Genomic DNA, 19,893 nt, shown 5'->3' on the forward strand with positions numbered 1-19,893 from the left:
TATGACATTTAATATAAATCATATTTCTATTAATTCCTCCAATCATATAATGTATCAAATACATCATAATAATTATATCTCATATAATTGATTTAATTTAATTATTTCATATATAATCAAATTCCTTTTGTTAATTTGACCATTTCAAACTAACCCAAAATCTGATTCCCAACTTGAACCCATTGAGCTACCAAGGGGACCTAATGGACCTATAACTCCAACGGTACGTGAATAATTGACTAAACTCTTTAATCACATTATCCACCATCCGTTAACTATTAGACCCTCTACTAAAGACCGACATCTGCATTCTTTGCACTACAGATATATTTCTGTGTCCATTGGATATAATCAATCAACAGTACAATGACCCTTCACAAATCGTTCGTAAGTATAGTTGAGCCAAATTACCGTTTTGCCCCTGTAGTTATATTTAACTCCTTAAGTACCACTGATTCCTCTAATGAATAATATGAAGGAACTCTAAATAGAGAACCAATGAGCAGAAGCAGATCATTCCAAACTCCATTGAGAAAGAACACAAACAATTACAGTCTAGAATAACATATTATGCATAACGAGTAAATTACAACATGCTTCTTTTAAGAACAAATAAGGGATAGAGTATGTCATACCTTTTGAAGAACTCTTTCTTTAAGTATCCCTTGATCATTCAGCAACACGAAATCAAACGCAACGATCAAAACTCAATCTCAACAAGCAACTGAATGAACCTCAACCCTTGAACAGAACTGAACACCACCACAAAGGTTACCTTGGTATTCTCGGTGTGAGAATCAATGAGTTGTGGGCTCTATATAACTTTGGATAGAGGAATGGAGGAAGTGAACAATCGAGTATGCGACAGAATAAGGAAGTCTATCATATAGACTTGATACTCGATCGTGTAAAAAAAAAGCCTATCGAATAGACTTGCTACTTGATCATGTAGCAATGAGTAACTATCGTATAGTAAACTCGATACTTGAGCGTTTAGGCTGTGAAATAATATCATTTAGTAAAACTCTTTTATTCGATAGTTTTTCTTTTTGTGAGACGATACAAAATGAATCATCATTTGATTTGGAAAACAATTTTCCTTTTTATCTCACAATTACCATAAACCGCAAATAACCTCCCACTCAAGTCGCACTACAACAATCTTGGGCTTCAATGTCGGTTGAAAATAGTAGTCTGGGATGTATAATGTCGGTTAAAAAAATGGATCTTTAATGTCGTTTTTAAACCGACATTGAAGATGGCCTACAATGTCGGTTTAAAACTGACATTAAAGACCTCCCATTATTTTTTTTTTTATTTAATTTTCTAAAAATTTCATTTCCTTCGTCTTCTCTCAGCTCGCACTGCCTAAACTTTACCAAAATTACAAACCCTTGACCAACACTTTACCCAAACAAACTTTCTTCTCTCTCAGCTGCTCGGCATTGCCTTCAGTTCAGGTTGTCGTCACCGGTGCTCTCAGCTTGGCCGTGCACATCATCGTGGGTTGTCGTCACCGGTATTCATGGGTTTTCAATTGGTTTTCGTGGGTTCAGTTCGGGTTGTCATCACCCTTCGTCGTCGTGGGCTTCTTCTGGTGGTGGGTCATCATCGTGGGTGTTCTACGGTCGTTTTCGGTTGGTTTCCGTCAGCGCGTGGGCTTTCTCGGAGTGTTCTTTATTCTCTTCATACATTTTTCATTACTCTCTCAAATCAGAGGTTTGAAAGTTGTTCTCCTCGCACATTCGTTTTAGATCTATTCATGTTTTACTTGCTTTTTTTCTCTGTTAGATTATGGAAAGATTTTGTCACAATTTGATATTAGTAGTGATGAAGTTACCCATGATGCCAATTACAAAGAAGAGGCTCTTCCTCAACATTTGTGCCTTGCAAAATAAAAGAGAACGTGAAATCCTCATATGAGGTCAGAGAAAGAATGAAATTCCTATTTATACTTATCTCTGCCAGGGTTGTCAATACTGTTTTGGCTCTTAAATCTTATGGTGAGTGGAAACAGGGTGGAGGCTGTGGAGTCTGGAAATTCAGTGGAAATGTAAAACCCACTACTACTATGTCCGCTACCAAGTCCTTTGCGAGGAAAAATTCAAAGCCATTCACAAATTCCTTGTCAAGAACCTCCTCTTTGAATGACAAATCTTTCAATTCTTCCAACATCGAATGGAACAAAACGGTTAGTAATGTGGACTTTTCAACCTTGCGTTCTTTACTTGTTTGTCTCAAGTTTATTTGTTGTAACCTTTTTTAAACTCTGCATTTTTTCTTATCAATTATTCATTGTAGCAGAATAGTTCTCGCACCTCGCTCATTCGTGCACTTTTGACGGATAAAAGGCCTGAAGAAATCCCAATGGTAATGACTGAATATGTTCTTGCTTTTTGAGTAACTTTGTTTAAGTAGCTTTCTTCATAGAATGTCTTGATGTGCTTGGTGGTAGCCTTACATCAAGATAAATGGATATTGTTAAAGAATTAAAGGCTTTATTCCACAGATTGTAAGGAGTTATTTGAACATGATTCCTTACCTTGAGAGTATTTCTTAGCTTCTCTACTCCCCCACCCACACACACAAATACTAGGCTATCATCAATGACAATTGTTCCTGCTATTATAAGAGTATGTGTAGTTGATTGTTCTATTTTGTATAAAATGGACGGTCCACAACTTTTTCTAAATTATGTTCCTCTATCTTCTTGTAGTTTGTGGAATCATTGCTAAGCAAGCTTGTGGATGAAGTTGAGAGTAACTTTTCCAGCCTTGAACTGGTATGTAGATTTAACAATCTTGTTTCATTTGTTGCTTCGCATTTTGTTTATTTCCCTCCTATTTTGCAAACAAAAAAAAAACAACTCCAAAAGATGTAGTTGCGACTACTTCGCAAAGAATGAAATCCTTATATGAGGTCAGAGAAAGAGAACATGAAGAGATTGGATTATCATTTTCTCCCGTCTTTCTTCTCTTTCTATTCCTTTCCTTTTTTATAGGAGTGCTTCAAGATCGTTTTTAGTGTTGATGTTATAAAATTCTTATTGGTTAGTGTGGTATTTTGTATTTAGGACATGGAAGAAATGAGAGGCAATTCCGATAGCTTATTTTATATGCAGCTACTACTGGAGAAAATGATGCTTGCGGTCAATTTTTTAGATCATCCATAATGTTCTAACTTATCAAGTTTCAATGAACAAATCTCTATTACATCTCTTATCAGCTGCTTGAATTATCTAACTGTGCTTCTTATGCCTTAAAAAAAAATGCAATTGCAAAAGTGCATGACTTATTTAACTATGGTTCTTATGTCTTAAAAAATTATATGTAGCATGCTAATAGAAGGAGATGAATCATTACCCATTTTATATTTTATGTTACCGTAGATTTTTTTTCTCTTTGGAATATAATACTGAAAATATCATATTAATTGTTGTTTTTGTTGAAGGTTGAGTTAACTTGCCTCTCTCTTTTAGTACAACTTAAAACATCATTAATTGCTAAGGAAAATGGTGCTAAGTTTTAGTTTGATCTATCTACTAATAATTGTACTATTTTTCTTATTGCAGTTTCTTTTTCAAGTAAGAAATGGAATTATCTTTGATTGGGCTTCAGAATACTAAAAAAAAGTCATTTTTTAATTGTCTTTCTTGTTGAGGCGGTGTATTCATTTCAATCGTGCAGATCATGAGATTTTTCATAAAACTACAGAAGAACGAGTAAGCTAGAAGAGAGGGCTGCTGAATTGATTGAAGCTCTGGAAGTTAAAAATTTCGATCAATTTCATAAGTCAGCTCAAAATCCTGTAAAAACGGAGGATCTTGAGCTATTGAAGCTGATTTAGAGCTCTTGAGTGGTTTTTTAAGCTTCAAAACTTGAGATTAGTTAGTTTAGAGGTTAATTTGAAGTAATATATGTGAAAATCGAAAACTGAAATGAAATTGCTAAAATTTGAAAAAATTAAAGCTACTATTATTATTGGACAACAATCGAAAATTAAGGGGTAAATGGGGGCTGTAGTCGACTGGAGGTTAAAGAAGTCCTCGCACCAGTGGCCTGCTCATGTGCCCACCATACGAATAACTAGATTACCAGAGACAAAGATAAGTTTAGGATAAGTTTAGGTTTCCTGAAGGTGGTACACAGGTTTCTTTAAATTCATGTTTTTTATGTGCCAGACTTTGTTTAGTTAAAGTATTTGTCTAGTGAAGCTTTGTTTTTAAGCATATTTACTTTAGATGGAATTTTTAATCTTCAACTTCGTATGGATGAAGGATACTTTGCATGGGCAGCACAACCAGTTTATAATCATGAAGTAGTTCTGGAGGAACAATGGAAAGGTAACTATTAATTTTCTTAAGATCACATGCTGATGATGTGTTTTAGCTTGTGAAGTTTGGTCTGGATTAGTAATTCTTAGTTAGCGGTGTTAATTTTTGCACTTTACACTTATCTCTATTTGTGCTCTTAGTAATACAAAACCATTCTCTTGCAAGCTCTTTTTGTCTTTTTCAAGCTTAGTTGTTTATGACTTCCATTGAGTGGTTTATGGTAGTGGAACTTCTTAGGCATCCTTTGTTGTCGAAATTTTTTTAAAACATAAGAGTTATAAAGTTAGTTGTAGGTTAAAATAGGATCATGTTCCTTAGTTTAGCATTAAAATTTGGGATCATTACAATGACAATTGTCCAACTATGGTAGTTATTTATGGGTTGAGTTAATTTCTTTCGTTATTTATAATTTGCTTATATTAATGCAACTTATATTTTTTTGTTCATACATTCTCATATGATATCGTTCGCACGAGTATAGGGAGGTTCTGGATAGAGGGCATAACAAATTCATAGAATATGATTCATAATCACAACCCCTACGCCATTGAATCAATTTGAAGGTGTTGAGATTGGAGTGTTAAAATATTTAGGGCACACATCACTTGTTTCTGATGCTATCAATTCTAGTTTTTAGCTTTGATAGTTGTTTATTTATTATTATTTGTGTTGTTTGCTTATTGAAGGGGAAAGTATATATTCTTTTGTGGTTTTGGGAGGGGTTCATGTAAAGATTGAGTGGTAAAAAAATGATCTTATAAATACTTGTATCTAGATATGCTTCATGTATAACTGATGGCATTAATTCCCAGTGTCCTTTTAGTTACATGTGCTTTTGTATTTGTTGTTATGTGCAATCATTTTGAAAAAGAAGATTCTCTCATTTATTCAACTATTGAGTTTTCTTGTTTTGCAAGTGCAACAAAAAAGTAAAGATTTGGTATCGCAACCTCTTTATGCTTTTTCTTGAGGAACTCTAGATCCAACACATTCACTATAAGAATTTTGTCTTGAATGTACCATTTATGCACATTCCCAATAAACACGGTTAGTTGAATATGAATTCTGATCATATTTTCACTTTCAATCCTTTGTCTTAAACCTTTTTTGTTTGTAATCCTTTGAACAACAGTGGTCAGACAAAGATGCCTATAACTAGACACTGCTGAAGCTGGAGGGGTCTGTTCAAGAAGGATTATGAAGGGATCCATACTTACCAAGTGGAGAGAGGGACAGTAAACTCATAATGTTTATAAAATCATAATGTTTGTATTACTTATAATTTGTATTTTCAAGGCCAGAATTATTGTACGACCTTTTAAATTATAATTTTATAGCAGAATATGGATTAAATGTAATAGATTTACAATCCATACATGAATAATATGTCATAGCTACAACGTTCGATGATGATGTGTCATGTTATACTTTTTGACCAAAAAAATGGATTCGACAACGAAATTTTAAAAAAAAATGGACAGATTCGGGCTGTAATGTCGATTAAGAATTAAAAAAAAAACACAGGCTTTAATGTCAGTTGAAAATTTCACTGAAGGTCTTTAATGTTGATTGCAACCGACATTGAAGGCTGTGTTATTGAAGCCCTTTAATAACACTATCCTTAATGTCGGTTTAAAACCGACATTAAAGCCTAAATTTCTTCTAGTGTCGGTTATTAAGAAAAAGAATAATTAATTATCACATAATTAATATATTATAAATAAATATAATAACTAACTTATCATATTATATTTATATCCTATAGTTTTAATATTGCATCATATGCAACATATAAACCATTGTTCTTTTTCTATTTTATGGCATTTAATATAAATCATATTTATATTAATTCCTCCAGTCATATAATGTATCAAATACATCATAACAATTATATCTCATATAATTGATTCAATTTAATTATATCATATATAATCAAATTTCTCTTGTTAATTTGAACACTTCAAAATTTTATTCTCAACTTGAACCCATTGGGCTACCAAGGGGACTTTATGGACCTGTAGCTTGAAGCTCCAATGATACGTGAATAACTGACTAAACTCTTTAATCACGATATCTACCATCCGTTAATTGTCGTTCACTTTACTAAAGACTGACAGCTGCATTCTTCGCACTACAGATATATTTCTATATCTATATAACCAATCAACAATGTAATGACCTTTCACAAATCGCTCATAAGTACAATGGGCCAATTTACCGTTTTGCCCCTGTAGTTACATCTAACTCCTTAAGTACCACTGATTCCTCTAATGAACAATAAGTCATAGTCCCACTATGACTGAGTCATCTCTTCCCAAGAAAGGGTGTGGCCACTATATTCAATACCCGAAATCAGCCCTTAAGGGAGCAATTTATCTACTTACCCCTACTTTGGAGAAGGAGTGAATTCTGTCTTGTGTAGCTGAGTTTCTAGCTTCCCAATCAGACGAATCCCCAAAATGGTAGGCTTGTTGAGTTGGCAATCTGGTCACTCTCACCCATTCAAATCAAAGGACCGACCTCATATGCAGGAGTTCCCAACTCACTCAGGATTAAAGTCATGTCATCTATGGTCATTCTAGTAAAATGTAAGTCTCAATTATCAACGGCGTTATATAAAGAGACTAATCATTTCGTGGTCCGATCTTATACAAACTCTTTGTATAAGATGCCCTGCTCACATGTCTCCACATGAATAGTCAGGATTAGACCATTTGTAGTACTTTACAACACTTGTAACATCTACAAAATGGACCGTATCCATAGTGTCATCAGGATAAGGTATCCATCCTTTATCCATATACTATAGACCATTTAGGTTATTACTTAAGGCATGATCCACTTGTATGTCTCCACATACATGCTTAAGTTACATAAAATAATCTCAGATCTTAGTTAATTAGATTGAGTAAATGCTTATAAAATAACACTTATTTTATTAATAACAATATATTTACAGAATGTTTACAAACTACGAGACTACTAGGAGATTTAGGACACCAATCCCAACACAATAGATCATAGTCCCACTATGACCAAACCCTTCTCGGGCCAAGAGAGGGTGTTGAAGGAAATCGAACGCGAAGATTTCCATGAGCAGCAGAAAAAAGATCATTCCAAATTACAATCATGTATGAACATTACAATTACAATCGTTAAACAAAACATACAGTTATTCAATCCATACAGAAATTACAGTATGAAACAACAATTGAATAAGGAGAAAAACTACGAATGTTTGTCGACTCATCTCCACGCTCCTTGTTCATGAACGTTCGAACATAGCAACCTCAAACGCTTGAACAACACGACCGCTCCGCAGCACGAACACTGCGTACTCATCCTCTACGATCGCCTCAGTCACGAACGACCTCCACAGAACCTCGATGGTATTGAATTGAGTATAACACCATCAAGAAGGGTACCTTGGTATTCTCGGTGTGAGAATCCAGAGGGTAGGCTCTGTGTGGACTTGGTATGAGGCAAACGAAGGAGGAAACTACAATCGTGTACACAATTGTGCAAGTGGAAGAATACAGAAACCTATCGTATAGGTCGATGCCCAATCTTTTAGCAAAAGCTAAGCGATTGTCTAACAAAAGCTAAGCGATTGTTTAGCTCATCGTTTAGCAGCGTGTCTGTCGCCTACAAACACTACACGATCGTTTACTAAAAAAAATTGTTGCTTAGTAAATCGGTGTTTACTTGACAAGCTTCCATGAGATATTTTTTCAAGAGAAATCTTAAAACAATTTTTGCCAAAACTTTTCAATACTTACTAAAATTAGGAAAACAATTTTTCTTTTATCTCACGGTTACCATGAACCACCAATAACCTTCCACTCAATTGGTTATTAGAGAAAAGATTTAATTATCCAATAATTAATATTATTATAAATATAAATGAACTTATCATACTATATTTATAACTTATAGTTTTAATATTTCATCTCATGAAATATATAAACCATAGTTCTTTTTTATTCTATGGTACTTAATATAAATCTCATTTACATTAATCCTCCACTAGATGTATCTCATACATCATACCGATTATATCATATATAATTAAAAAACCTCTTGTCAATTTGAACATTTCAAATCAACACCAAGAACTGATCCTCAACTGAATCCATTGAGCTATCAAGGGAACCTTATGGACCTGTAACTCGAAACTCTAACGGTACGTGAATAACTGACTAAATTTTTTAGTCACGAGATCCACCATCCGTTAACTGCCAGATACTTCACTAAAGACAGATAGCTGAACTCTCCTTACCACAGATATATTATGTGTCCATCTTAACCAATTAGAAGTGCGACAACCCTTCACAGATCGATCATAAGTACAACTGGGCCAATAACCATTATGCCACTATAGTTATATCTTACTTCTTAAGTACCACTGATCCCTTTAATGAACATAAGTCATAGTTCTACTATGACCGAGTCCTCTCTTCCAAAGAAAAGCTGTGGCCACTATGTTCAAGCCCCGGAATCAACTCTTAAGGGAGTAATCTCTCTATTTATCCCTGCTTTGGGAAAATAGTGAATTCTATCTTGTGGATTGAGTTCCCAGCTCCCAGATCAGACAAGTCCCTAAAAAGGTAGGCATGTTAAGTTGGCAATCTGGCCACTCTTACCCATACTAATCAAAGGACCGCCCTCAAAGACAAGAGTTCCCAAAACACTCAGGATTGAGGTCGTGTCACCTATGGTAGTTTAGGTGAGATGTAATTCTCTAGTATCAACGACGTTATATACCGAGTTTAATCATCTCGTGGTCTAGGTCTTATACAAACTTTTTGTATAGGACACCCTCGCTCGCGCGTCTCCACATGAATGGTCAGGATCTACCATCTGTAGTAGTTTACAATACTTGCAAACCTCTACAAAGTGAGCCGTATCCGTAGTATCACCAGGATCAGGTATCCCACCTTAATCCTTATACTACAGACCTATTTAGGTTATCACTTAAGGGATGATCTACCTGTATATCACATATACATGCTTAAGTTCACATAAGATAACCAAGGAGTTTTGTTTATTGGATATGAGTAAATTCCATAATTAAATAACATTTATTTTATTCATCAAACAATGTGTATCTTTAAAAAACAACGAGACTTCAGGAGAATTATGACACCAATCCCAACAGGTGTGATGTTACATTGTTCAAGCCCTAAAATCAGCCCTTAAGGGAGCAATTTATTTACTTACCCCTACTTTGGGGAAGGAGTGAATTCTATCTTGTGTAGCTGAGTTCCCAGCTCCCCAATCAGACAAATCCCCAAAATGGTAGGCTTGTTGAGTCCGCGATTTGGCCATTCTCACCCATGCAAATTAAAGGACCGCCCTCATAGGCAGGAGTTCATAGCTCACTCAGGATTAAGGTCATGTTACATATGGTCATCCTAGTGAAATGAAAGTCTCAATTATGAAGGACGTTATATCACGAGACTGAACATTTCATGGTCCAATCTTATACAAACTCCTTTGTATAGAATATTCCCGCTCGCATGTCTAATATACGAACGATCAGGATCAAATCATTTGTAGTACTTTACAACATTTATAACACCTACAAAGTAGACCATACTCGTAGTGTCACAAGGATAAGGTATCCCTCATTATCCTTATACTACAGACCATTTAGATTATCACTTAAAACACGATCCACTTGTATGTCTCCACATACATGTTTAAGTTACTACGATAACCATGGATCTTAGTTTGTTGGTTTGTGGTTAATGCAACCAAAATATCAAATATTCATAGACTAAAGTGAATAAAGTATCATATATTATAAATCACAAAATGTTTGTTCATACAAGTGTTTACAAACTACAGAACCCTACGAGATTTAGGGCATCAACCCCAACAATATGATCGTGTAAAATATAGTACACGATCATGTACCTAATGATATAAGATCGAAAATACAACGGGATTGATGGTACATGATCAGAAAAATAATACTGAATGAACTTCTTAAAACTTTCGGTTAACAACACTTACAATATTCATTTCTAGGTATGTAGAATGATCTCCTATGAAAAATGTTCGTTCTAGACCCACAAAATAAATTGATTGGAAGAATGATCTCCTTTGAAAGCGATCTATGTTCAACTAAAAGTGATAGAGCAATGGAGAACCGGATAGTGTTCGAATGAAACTGAAGAGGTGAAAATGATATTCGTTTACTTGTCCCATAGTCAAGATCCAATAGCATTGAATTCTATTGTATAATATTGGTTGAGAATAAATAGTTGAATTAAATTGTAGACGATTGGTGGTTGGAAGGAAAAATCAAAAGATGAAGAAGAGTAGGAGAAAAGTATTTAAAGTTGGAGGTAAAAATGACATTTCACATGTGAAAAATGTTGAGAACAAAGTTTTTAGGGCCTGTTTGGGGGCCCAATATCCTATGTGAGGAGATGATATAACTCCTATATCACTATTTGATTCACTAATATACCATCTCCCTTTTTAACTTCCTTCAACATGTGCATGGTAACCCTTATTTAACAACTCTTCCAGCTTCTCCACCCCCCATTTCCTATGTCCTCTCCCTTCTCATACCCGATCTCCTTCCTTCATATGGCCCACTTACATTTTTATTTCTTTATTCTTTTCTTGAGTTTATTTCATTATACTTCGAGTGTAATTTTTTTCCCACTATATCTATTTTATTAAGAAACCATGGTATTTCAATTAGTTTCATGCACCCATTTTTTACCTCCAATTTACATTTTTTCTTCCAGTGTCCCGTGATAGAATATATTAATAATTTATTATCTATAAATTATGTCATTCAAGTTTTCATTTTGATTTTCTTAGTATATCATTTATTTATCTATATAATGCCCATTAAAAAAATCACAATATTTTAGATTAAATCTTTGTACACAATTTCTCAAAAATAAAAAAAATATCTTCCTATACAACATCAATATTCAAAATTTACTATTCAAAAGCCCATTATAAAAGTTCAATAGAAGAATCATCCATGAATATATACGAGAAAAGCCTCAACGAAATCCCTAAAATCAAATAGAAGCAAAACCGATCATTCATAACTCTTTAGTTTTCTATAGTTTTTAAAAGTTGAATTTATAAATACTACTTTCCCTCTTTTATTTTTTATTTGTCTTAAATAATTCTCGATAGTTTTTAAAAATTGACTATTTATGATAAATCTTAAATTTTGATTGATTTTTTTTTTTAAATAACAATAAAAAAGAATTATTTAAAAGACAATAATCGAATATAAAAAATAGAATTGATACAATAATTAATTCTAAGATTTAAAAAAATAATGTTTATACAAGAAAATTATTTTAGAGTATAAAAAACTGAGCTAGATATCAAACTTTGTACACTCAAACACATACATATGAATTTAGACCATAAATTCTGTATCTCAGACATTAAAACTTCCAGATATTCTATAACATCTCAGCCCCAAACAGCTCTTTGGAGAGAGATTATCACAGAAAAGTTTTTGCTTTTTTTTTTTGGTTATGAAAATTTCCATTTAACTCGCATAAAATTATTAGCTGCTGTACGTTTAAATCTGACATTTTGAATAGATTCGTGTTTTTCGTGCTAGTACACCCTCAGAAGTAGAGTGCAGAAGCCGTGACGGAGACCACGAAAGCACCGAAATAGAGGCGCCCGCCGCCGGTCATCGGTGCGGCGGAGGTGTTCTGTGAAGGAGGTTGAGCTCCACCAGCCGGGGAAGAAGGAGAGACCGCAATGGAGGGTGGGTGTGCAGTGGCCGGAGAAGGAGAGATTGTTATGGAGGGTGGGTGTGCAGTGGGCGGAGGAGAAGGGACGGAGCCGGAAGTGGCGTGTCCGGTCACATTGATCGCGAATTTCTGCCCTAATATGCAGTGTTTATCGTAGGTGGAGGTGTAGTAATGTTCGCCGGTGGCATTCAGGGCGATGTTCGCTGGAGTTGAGTTGAAAACTGCTAGAGTTGAAGTGATGTTGCAGGAATTAAATACTTGTTTTGTCACCACAGCAACGTCGTCGGATCCATTTAAGAAGTTGAAAACTGCAAAATAAAATTTCATTTCAATGATTAACGTATGTCCACCAAATGTTTGATAAATTGCATCAATGAAATTGACACTTACCTAAGGTGTCACCAACTAAGAAAGTCTTGTTATAAGCCCATGATGCATAGAAGAGATCAAGAGGACCTGCTGGAGGGATTAGCCATCCGAGTTTGTCGCCGACGGTGTAGTTTCTCGGCCCTCTCGGAGCCGGGGTCGGGGTCGGGGTCGGGCTGGGAGTCGGTCCAGAATATGCAGTGACATTGATGGCCAACCTCTGTCCCAAGATGCAGTGCTTGTCCAAAGTGCCAATGAAATAGTACTGCCCCAGTGAATCCAACGTAAAATTGGCTGGACCAGTGGCTTTGAGGGTGATTGGATTGGTTGAATTGCAGGTTAGAAATGCTTCCTTTGTCACTCTAGCTACATCTTCTTGTCCAGTTGTGAAATTGAACACTGAAAATGTTGCACAAAGATTATTATGCAATGTCTTATGATCTTCCCATATAGGATTTTTGCTTATAGTTACTTGTAAATCACTATTAGAAAGTTCATTTGATAATCAAGACAAGATTGTGAAAGTAAAAATTAAGAAACAAAGATCAGAAATGATCTAATTTGATTGTCAGTACCGTCTGTCTCGTTTCGGATGGTTTGAACAGTTATGGATATGCTAAAGATTCAGAAACTACCAAAATTGTCAAAACAAATAAGAAACCAAGATCAGAGATGATCTAATTTGACATCCACCTCATTTGGACCACTTTAATTTTACCAATTAAAAACCCACTTGCTTTGAACTGTTCTGGATACACTAAGAATTCAGGAACTGCCGTAACTTTTGACATTGGAAATTCTAAAGGATCCAAAATCTCAAAACAAATGGATTCAAACTGCATAAGAAGATTGATAGGCAAATATTTGCTTACATAAGATATCACCAACTAAGAAGGTGTTGGAAACAGACCAAGTGGCATAGACAATGGGGCCTCCAAGGGGAACCACCCAGCCCAAGCTGTCTCCGACCACATGGGTGGTCCCTGCGGTTGTGGTCTGTACTAAGGCACAGGATGCCACTATGGCTACTACCAGCAGGGCCAGTGTTCTAGCCATTGTTGTGCTTTAGAACTTCTTCCGATCTGCAAATGGTGAAAGATTTTCAAGTCAGAATGAAGGTTATGGCCTGTCATTACAGATATTTTTATATACAAATGGGTTGGAAAAGTTGGAGGGTAATACTTGATTTTTATGATTATTTAATTCGGGGCGGGGAGATCCAGATTACTTCCATTTCCATCTCTTGCTCTTTTGGTCAGTTTGAACTTATGGTTGGAATTCAAAGCCTAACACTGAGCTGCATATATGGTTTTTTTCAATAACTAGAGCATTGGGGCGCTTTTTGTATTATGTTCATTGCTTAACACAGAAATTCCTGGGAAGATTTAGTCCACGCCACGCTAATACTGATAACTTTAAATCCAGCACCTTGGAAGATATTTCTAAACATTCCAAATCTTTACCTTGAAGGTGGCATATCTAGTTTAAAAAGTTTCTGTACAAAAAAAGTCCCATGATCTCGCCTATCTTAAATGTTGATTCGGTTATAAGTGTAAATAGTTGTATTTCATTGAAGGATTCATGGTAATAAGTTTAAAGACTAGACTTGTAATTTGTCATTGTTTTAATAACTAGAGCATCGAAGCGACTTTTGTATTATGTTCATTGCCTAGCAGAGTAATTCTCAGGGAGACTTTTCCACACTAATTCAACTTTTAGTCCAACATCTTGGAGGGTATTCCTATACACATCCCAAATCCTTACCTCGAAGGTGGCATATATAGTTTAAAAAGATTTTCTCTTATAAAAGTCCCATGATCTGCCCTATCTATGGTTTAAATCTTTCCTTTTAAATGTTGATTCGTTTGGTAAAGTAAATAGTTATATTTTGTCGAAGGATTCGCTGTAATAAACATTTGCTCTAATTCATACTGATTGATGGTTTATGAACATCACTCAAATATCGTTATATGGTTTATATTTCAGTTAGAAGAATACATAACAGGGGACTTTACTCTAATATATAAACCGAATGAAATGGCTCAAATTTAATTATGGTTTATATTTCAGTTAGAATAATAGTAAGTATTCATTTTGATTTCCTATTGTCTTAAATAACAGGGGACTTTCTAAGGAAGGTGCATTTGTCAAAATATAATGGAAACAAGAGCTATAGTCTGGACAAAGGGAGGAGACTTATTCACAGCGATGTATGATGCGCATGGCATTTGTATGTCAACGGAGCACATTACTTAAACTTACACATGATTCTTAAATAATGCATTCTTTGACCATTTCTTTGCCTCATCTGATAAGTTAACAGAATTTTTGGACCTTGCTTTGGCCATCATTTTGGTATTTTCTATGATTGTGTTGTGATTTACCAGTCTTTGTCAATTGTTTCAATTGCTTGTTGGTTGATAGAAGAAGCTTCCATTTCATTGTCATTGTGTTCTCATGTTGTATATTCACCACTTTTCTTTAGATCCAATCATCCCCCTTTAGAATTGTAATTGGTGTCATATCTACGACTTTTGATTACAATATTTTCAATGTCAAATGTTAATTATTATTATTATTATTATTATTATTATCATTCTTAGGTCAAAATACCATTTTGTCCCTTTTTTTTATTTGTTTTGTACAAATGTTCAAATTTAATCCCTGTATTTTCAATAAATCTTAAATCTATGAGTATTTTCATGATAAATTCCAATATATTCACGTGTACTTCAAAATGTCCAATTTTTCCACAATTTTATCAATATTCCCCTGTCTCATTGAATATAAAATTTATTACGTTCAGTTGTCTCCAACCTTAAATTTTACCAACAACAAATGATTCTTTATTATTCTTTTACATAATAACTTCTCATCTTTTTGCTGCCTTGTCCTTTTGAAATTTGCAAGACTGTTTTGTATATTGGTATCTAACAAAGTTTCATGAGTCCAGTTGGTTGAACACTAGAAGCATCAGCGAACTCTTAAAATCCTTCATAATTTGATGGTTTTAACATGTTTCACCAATTTTTTTGTTGAGAATAGGAACAAAAGCAACTGGAAAGTGATCTCTTGCCGCTGCTATTTAAAGCATAGTTGAATGTCTAGTAATGTTTATCATCATGTTATGTGATACTATGATTGCGTATTGAGATCGTGACCTAACACCATGATCGCAGTCAAGGTTGGACCATATTCAGTGCAACAATCATACAACATATTTCAACCACCTTAAATTGTAATAAGTTGAATTCTCAGATTGTGACAAAAATAACTATAATGCTCACGCAAGCTCATATGCTTTTCATGTAACTTATAATGTTATTAGGGGAAAGTTCAAATATGGAAGTAAGCAGAAACCATAAAAATATATATGAAAAAGCAATGAGAATTGAATCATTGCAAATGCTTTTCATTCGTGAACAATGAGGAAAGAGAGGTGAACACAATGAACGAAGAGAGGAAAATTCAAATGGTTGAGAAACAACTCATCGAAGGGCGTCTAGTATTTGAATCATGTTTAGTTTGAGGGCAAAAAAAAATAATTTTACATATTGAAAAAGGTTAAAATATATGTTTTCCAAATTTAAGTTACTAAAAATTAATATCATTACTAGGGTAATAGTAGATAATATATAAGGTAAAAAAAAAATGTACCCCACTTTTCAATCTTAAATTTTATTCCTAAACATGTGTTGTAATTTTTAAATAGGCAGATTAAAACAATTAAGCAAAGGTTGTATTTGTTTTTTCTGGTGTAAAAACAAAGGTTCTTTTTCAGATATAAAGAAGAAAAATCCAAAACAACTGAGAAAGGCACAATTCCGGAAATCATAAGCATATATTTGCTTTATTTTGCCACTTTCATTTATAGCTCCATCTCAAACTCAACCTTGTAGAAAATTGGGATACAATTTATAGAAAATGGGGGTGGAAATGGAGTGTTTCATAATGCAAGAGGCAAAAGAATAAACAGCAACTATACCAAAGTATGAGATGAACCAGCAGAAGATGTAAATTGCTTCACAACAGCTACTGCAGGTTTTCCTTCCTAACTTAATAAGTTCTCAGACATTCTAATTCCATTGCTCATCTCAACAATAGTAGTAGTGTTACGGCCGATATCATAAATGAGAAAACATGGTTTGCCCAAAGCCCTCGAGCTCGGAAATTCTGTTCACATAAGCAAGCAGAATGTTTATGGATATCATTAGAGATTGCATTAGTACAAACTAAGAAAGCAGGATTAGAACACAATAGCTTTTGACGTTGCTAAGTAACGATATTAACTTGATTCTCAGATAACACTTGTGTAATTGGAGATAAACATTGTATTAGAAAAAGCTTTTTGCTATTGAACTTTTGTTCTTCAAACTAGGTAATTGACTTGATAACGATCTTTGAAACAAGTCAAAAGCTAAGAAGCACAAACACTTTAGTTCAAACATTTGGATACTCTAACACACTTGTTGGACACATATTGGATATCTATTAGTGCAACAAATGTGTTAGACATGCAGAGAACACTTTGCATAGAATATTGGTTGAGTAAACTAAAAAGACAATGATATCACAATAATAATAAACTGAGTGTGAAGTGGATCAAACTAAGTTTTGTAAGCATATAAATACATCAACCTATTTACTTCGAATTTTCTTTTGGTATAAATATGATATATGTTTTTAAAAACATATATTTTAATGAGTGTGTCCTTGTCATGTCATGTCCTAGATTTTTAAAATATGACGTGTTGTCATGTCCTTGTCGTTCACATCTTTGTCTTGTATCTGTATCTATGCTTCTTATAAGGTTCAAAGGAAGTCCAGTATAGTAAAGCTTCCATTGGAATTCAGTACAATAAGCTTTGCTCTTGCAAAGTTTTATGCCCAAGAACACTGGCTTTTGTTTCGTCGTTAATCATGTTGGGTCAAATAATTTGGACAAGAGAAGGGAATAACATAGTTTCAACAGATATAACATTTTTCATATGCTGTGATAAATTACATACCTTAAGAGATAAATAAGATGAATCTGAAGAAGGAGCTTTAAGTCCATGAAATCCAATGTCATATGATATACTCCCATCAGCTTGGAAAAGTCCAAAATTTCTCTCAGAAGTCGGCCCTGGTTTCAAATTTTCGTTAAACGTTGCAAAAATATATGCCTTCAATACATTCTTTGGCCTGAAGGGAGTTCCTTTCTTCTTAGCAAGCCTCTTCCTGAGGTTGTAATTAAATATCCTAGCATTATTTGCAGTCGCTGCAGCTTCATTTTCATCCCCATGAGAAGCCCAACCGGTCTCTGTAACTATGACTTCCATTTTCTGATATCCAGCATCTGCCAATGCTGCATACGCAGCGTCGATCTGAGCATCGAGCATGTTGTCATAATGTAGACCAGTTTTGGGATCAAAAATACCTTTAGTTGATTCAAAAAGTGCATAATTGATATCAATATTTTCAGGGTCACTCATATAGGCTAGAAAGGGGTAAGCATTTAAACAGAAAGGTGAACCAATCTCTGAGAGAAACTGCAACAAAGGCTTCATATACTGAACAACATTTTCTCTAAATATACACGAAGAAGGCGGAAACGAGTTTGAAAAAACGGCCTGAGAATGTGCGGTTGTGATCTGAACGACACCGTCTAAGTTAAGTTTCTTTACTGCCTTATAGATATTCTTTGCAGCACCCAAGAGTGCTCCCCACAACTCAAGGTCACTTCCTCCTAGAACTTCATTACCTATGGCAATTCCACAAATGTGCGTATCAGGAAGGAATGCTTGGACATTTTCTTTGACCCAGTTCATCGCGTGTTCCTCGCTCGCACTCATTTCTCTCAAGAAGCCATTTGGAAGACCAATTACCAATTCAAGCCCTGTCCCACTAAACGCTTTCAAAACCTTATGATCAGCATCATAAATCCTAACATTCTTAATTTTTGCTGCTTTGAGAAGCAAAACAACTTCATCAGGTGAAGGAATGTTATCAGCAATTCTTCCATAATTTATTCCATAAGTTCCAGTAAATGCTTGTACTGTCATTGTCAAGGAGGCTGGAGAAAGATAAGGAGATGTTTTACTACAAACTTCCCTCAAACGGATGACTTAACAAGAAACATCAGACTTTTAAACATACATCTACTCTCAGTACTAAAACAAAATCTTCAAGAATGATTGAGAGAAGCACATAACAGAACTTAAAGAAACATTCAAATCCAACCCAGAAAACAACTCTTTCCATATACCAAGCAGTCAAAATAGTAGCCCATCAAATAAAATAAATAACAATTGATGCAGGCACAAAGTGAAGAACAATCTGAAAACTTGCAAGCTAGAAACAAGATAAAGAATTCTGATTGTCACTGTCTAATATAATATAAATTGACCTTGCTGACTAAATCAACAAAGAGAAATGGAGGAAGATCCATAAAAAATTCTGAATATAAGTCGAACGAAAGCAATCTTTACAGAAAATAGAACACACAAATCAAAAAGAATATTACAGAAACGATCTACAATAGAAGAAGTTAAAAAGAACCCAAAACTCAAAACCCAAAACCCAAAACTCAAAACCATCTGATTACTAAACATTAAGAAACAGAAAACAAAAAGAGAAGAAAAAAAAGTACAATACCAATGGCAGAGAAGACGACCCAGAAACCAGGAAGCGATTGAAAACAGAACCAGAAGCATTTCCTGGCCATTGATAGAAGAAATCGCCAAGGGAAATCGAACTTCCAAAAGATATGGAAATGGGAAATGATCAGATGGCTTAAAAACCAAGCAGAAACAGTGGATTTCTTTCAAAACGTTCCACAGTTTCTACTAATCACTCCACTGAAACAGATGAGGAGGAAGAAGAAGAAGACAACCCAACAAAATTAAAACACATAGACGAATGCCCTTTTCTCTACTTTGTCCAAAACCTTATGGAAACTGTTTGGCAGTGAAGAATTTTCATGAGAGAGAAAGAGAGAGTGAAAGATATGAAAAGGGTTTTAGGAGGGTCGTTTTCTTGATGAGAGCAATAAGGGGTTTTGATTTTGATAATTTGATTGGAGATTTTTGTTGTTTCATACAAATTTTTCCATTCTTCTAAAGTCTTAACGCGTAAGTTTGAAGATTGAATGAAGATTTGTCTCATCTCATTTTCATCTATTCAGCAAAAGAAAAACCAAAGATTGGTTGAAGTATGAGTAAATATCACACATTTGATTATAGAGTGAAAATTACACTTTTTTGGAGGTTTTGGAGAAGTTTGTTCTCTCCATTCATTATACTCATTGTTGGTATGATTCAATTATTTTTTCCTATTTATCTCTGACATTCCTCTTTGTTTGATGGTGGATATAGGAATTGTTGAGATTTATATGAGCAAAAATAAAAATAAAAAGTATGATTGATGAAACTAGTTGGTGGGTCAAATTATCCCCCAGAAAAG

General features: G+C 34.5%; 3 protein-coding genes across 11 annotated transcripts; 1 reads left to right on the plus strand and 2 right to left on the minus strand.

Annotated features, from left to right (window-relative positions):
- Positions 1-1,338: 1,338 nt before the first annotated feature.
- LOC120079900 (kinesin-like protein KIN-14I) lies at positions 1,339-5,743 on the plus strand. Of its 9 annotated transcripts, none has more exons than XR_005482367.1 (6): positions 1,339-1,719; positions 1,826-1,924; positions 2,018-2,191; positions 2,305-2,370; positions 2,717-4,342; positions 5,466-5,743. XR_005482367.1 is itself a non-coding variant. In XM_039034353.1 (6 exons), exons 2-5 carry the CDS (start codon positions 2,072-2,074, stop codon positions 4,319-4,321), a joined length of 300 nt encoding a protein of 99 aa, XP_038890281.1. In that variant the 5' UTR covers positions 1,339-1,924; positions 2,018-2,071; the 3' UTR covers positions 4,322-4,342; positions 5,251-5,269. The 9 variants fall into 9 exon arrangements, 2 of the variants coding, with proteins under 2 accessions (XP_038890281.1, XP_038890280.1); XR_005482368.1 differs by having other exon boundaries at positions 1,829-1,924; XM_039034353.1 differs by lacking the exon at positions 5,466-5,743 and adding an exon at positions 5,251-5,269 and having other exon boundaries at positions 1,339-1,924; positions 2,302-2,370; positions 2,717-2,782; positions 4,277-4,342.
- Positions 5,744-11,720: 5,977 nt separating this feature from the next.
- Positions 11,721-14,521, minus strand: LOC120080105 (blue copper protein-like). The gene is made up of 3 exons (XM_039034665.1): positions 13,323-14,521; positions 12,475-12,849; positions 11,721-12,392 (listed from the first exon to the last, which is right to left on the minus strand). The coding sequence occupies exons 1-3, from the start codon at positions 13,504-13,506 to the stop codon at positions 11,953-11,955; spliced, it is 999 nt and encodes a 332-aa protein (XP_038890593.1). The 5' UTR covers positions 13,507-14,521; the 3' UTR covers positions 11,721-11,952.
- Positions 14,522-16,258: 1,737 nt separating this feature from the next.
- On the minus strand, positions 16,259-19,556 carry LOC120079027 (glucan endo-1,3-beta-glucosidase 14-like). The gene is made up of 3 exons (XM_039033208.1): positions 19,087-19,556; positions 17,460-18,505; positions 16,259-16,623 (listed from the first exon to the last, which is right to left on the minus strand). The coding sequence occupies exons 1-3, from the start codon at positions 19,154-19,156 to the stop codon at positions 16,540-16,542; spliced, it is 1,200 nt and encodes a 399-aa protein (XP_038889136.1). The 5' UTR covers positions 19,157-19,556; the 3' UTR covers positions 16,259-16,539.
- Positions 19,557-19,893: the final 337 nt, after the last annotated feature.

This window comes from Benincasa hispida, chromosome 6, assembly GCF_009727055.1.
Source record: "Benincasa hispida cultivar B227 chromosome 6, ASM972705v1, whole genome shotgun sequence".
Classification (NCBI taxonomy): Eukaryota; Viridiplantae; Streptophyta; class Magnoliopsida; order Cucurbitales; family Cucurbitaceae; genus Benincasa; species Benincasa hispida.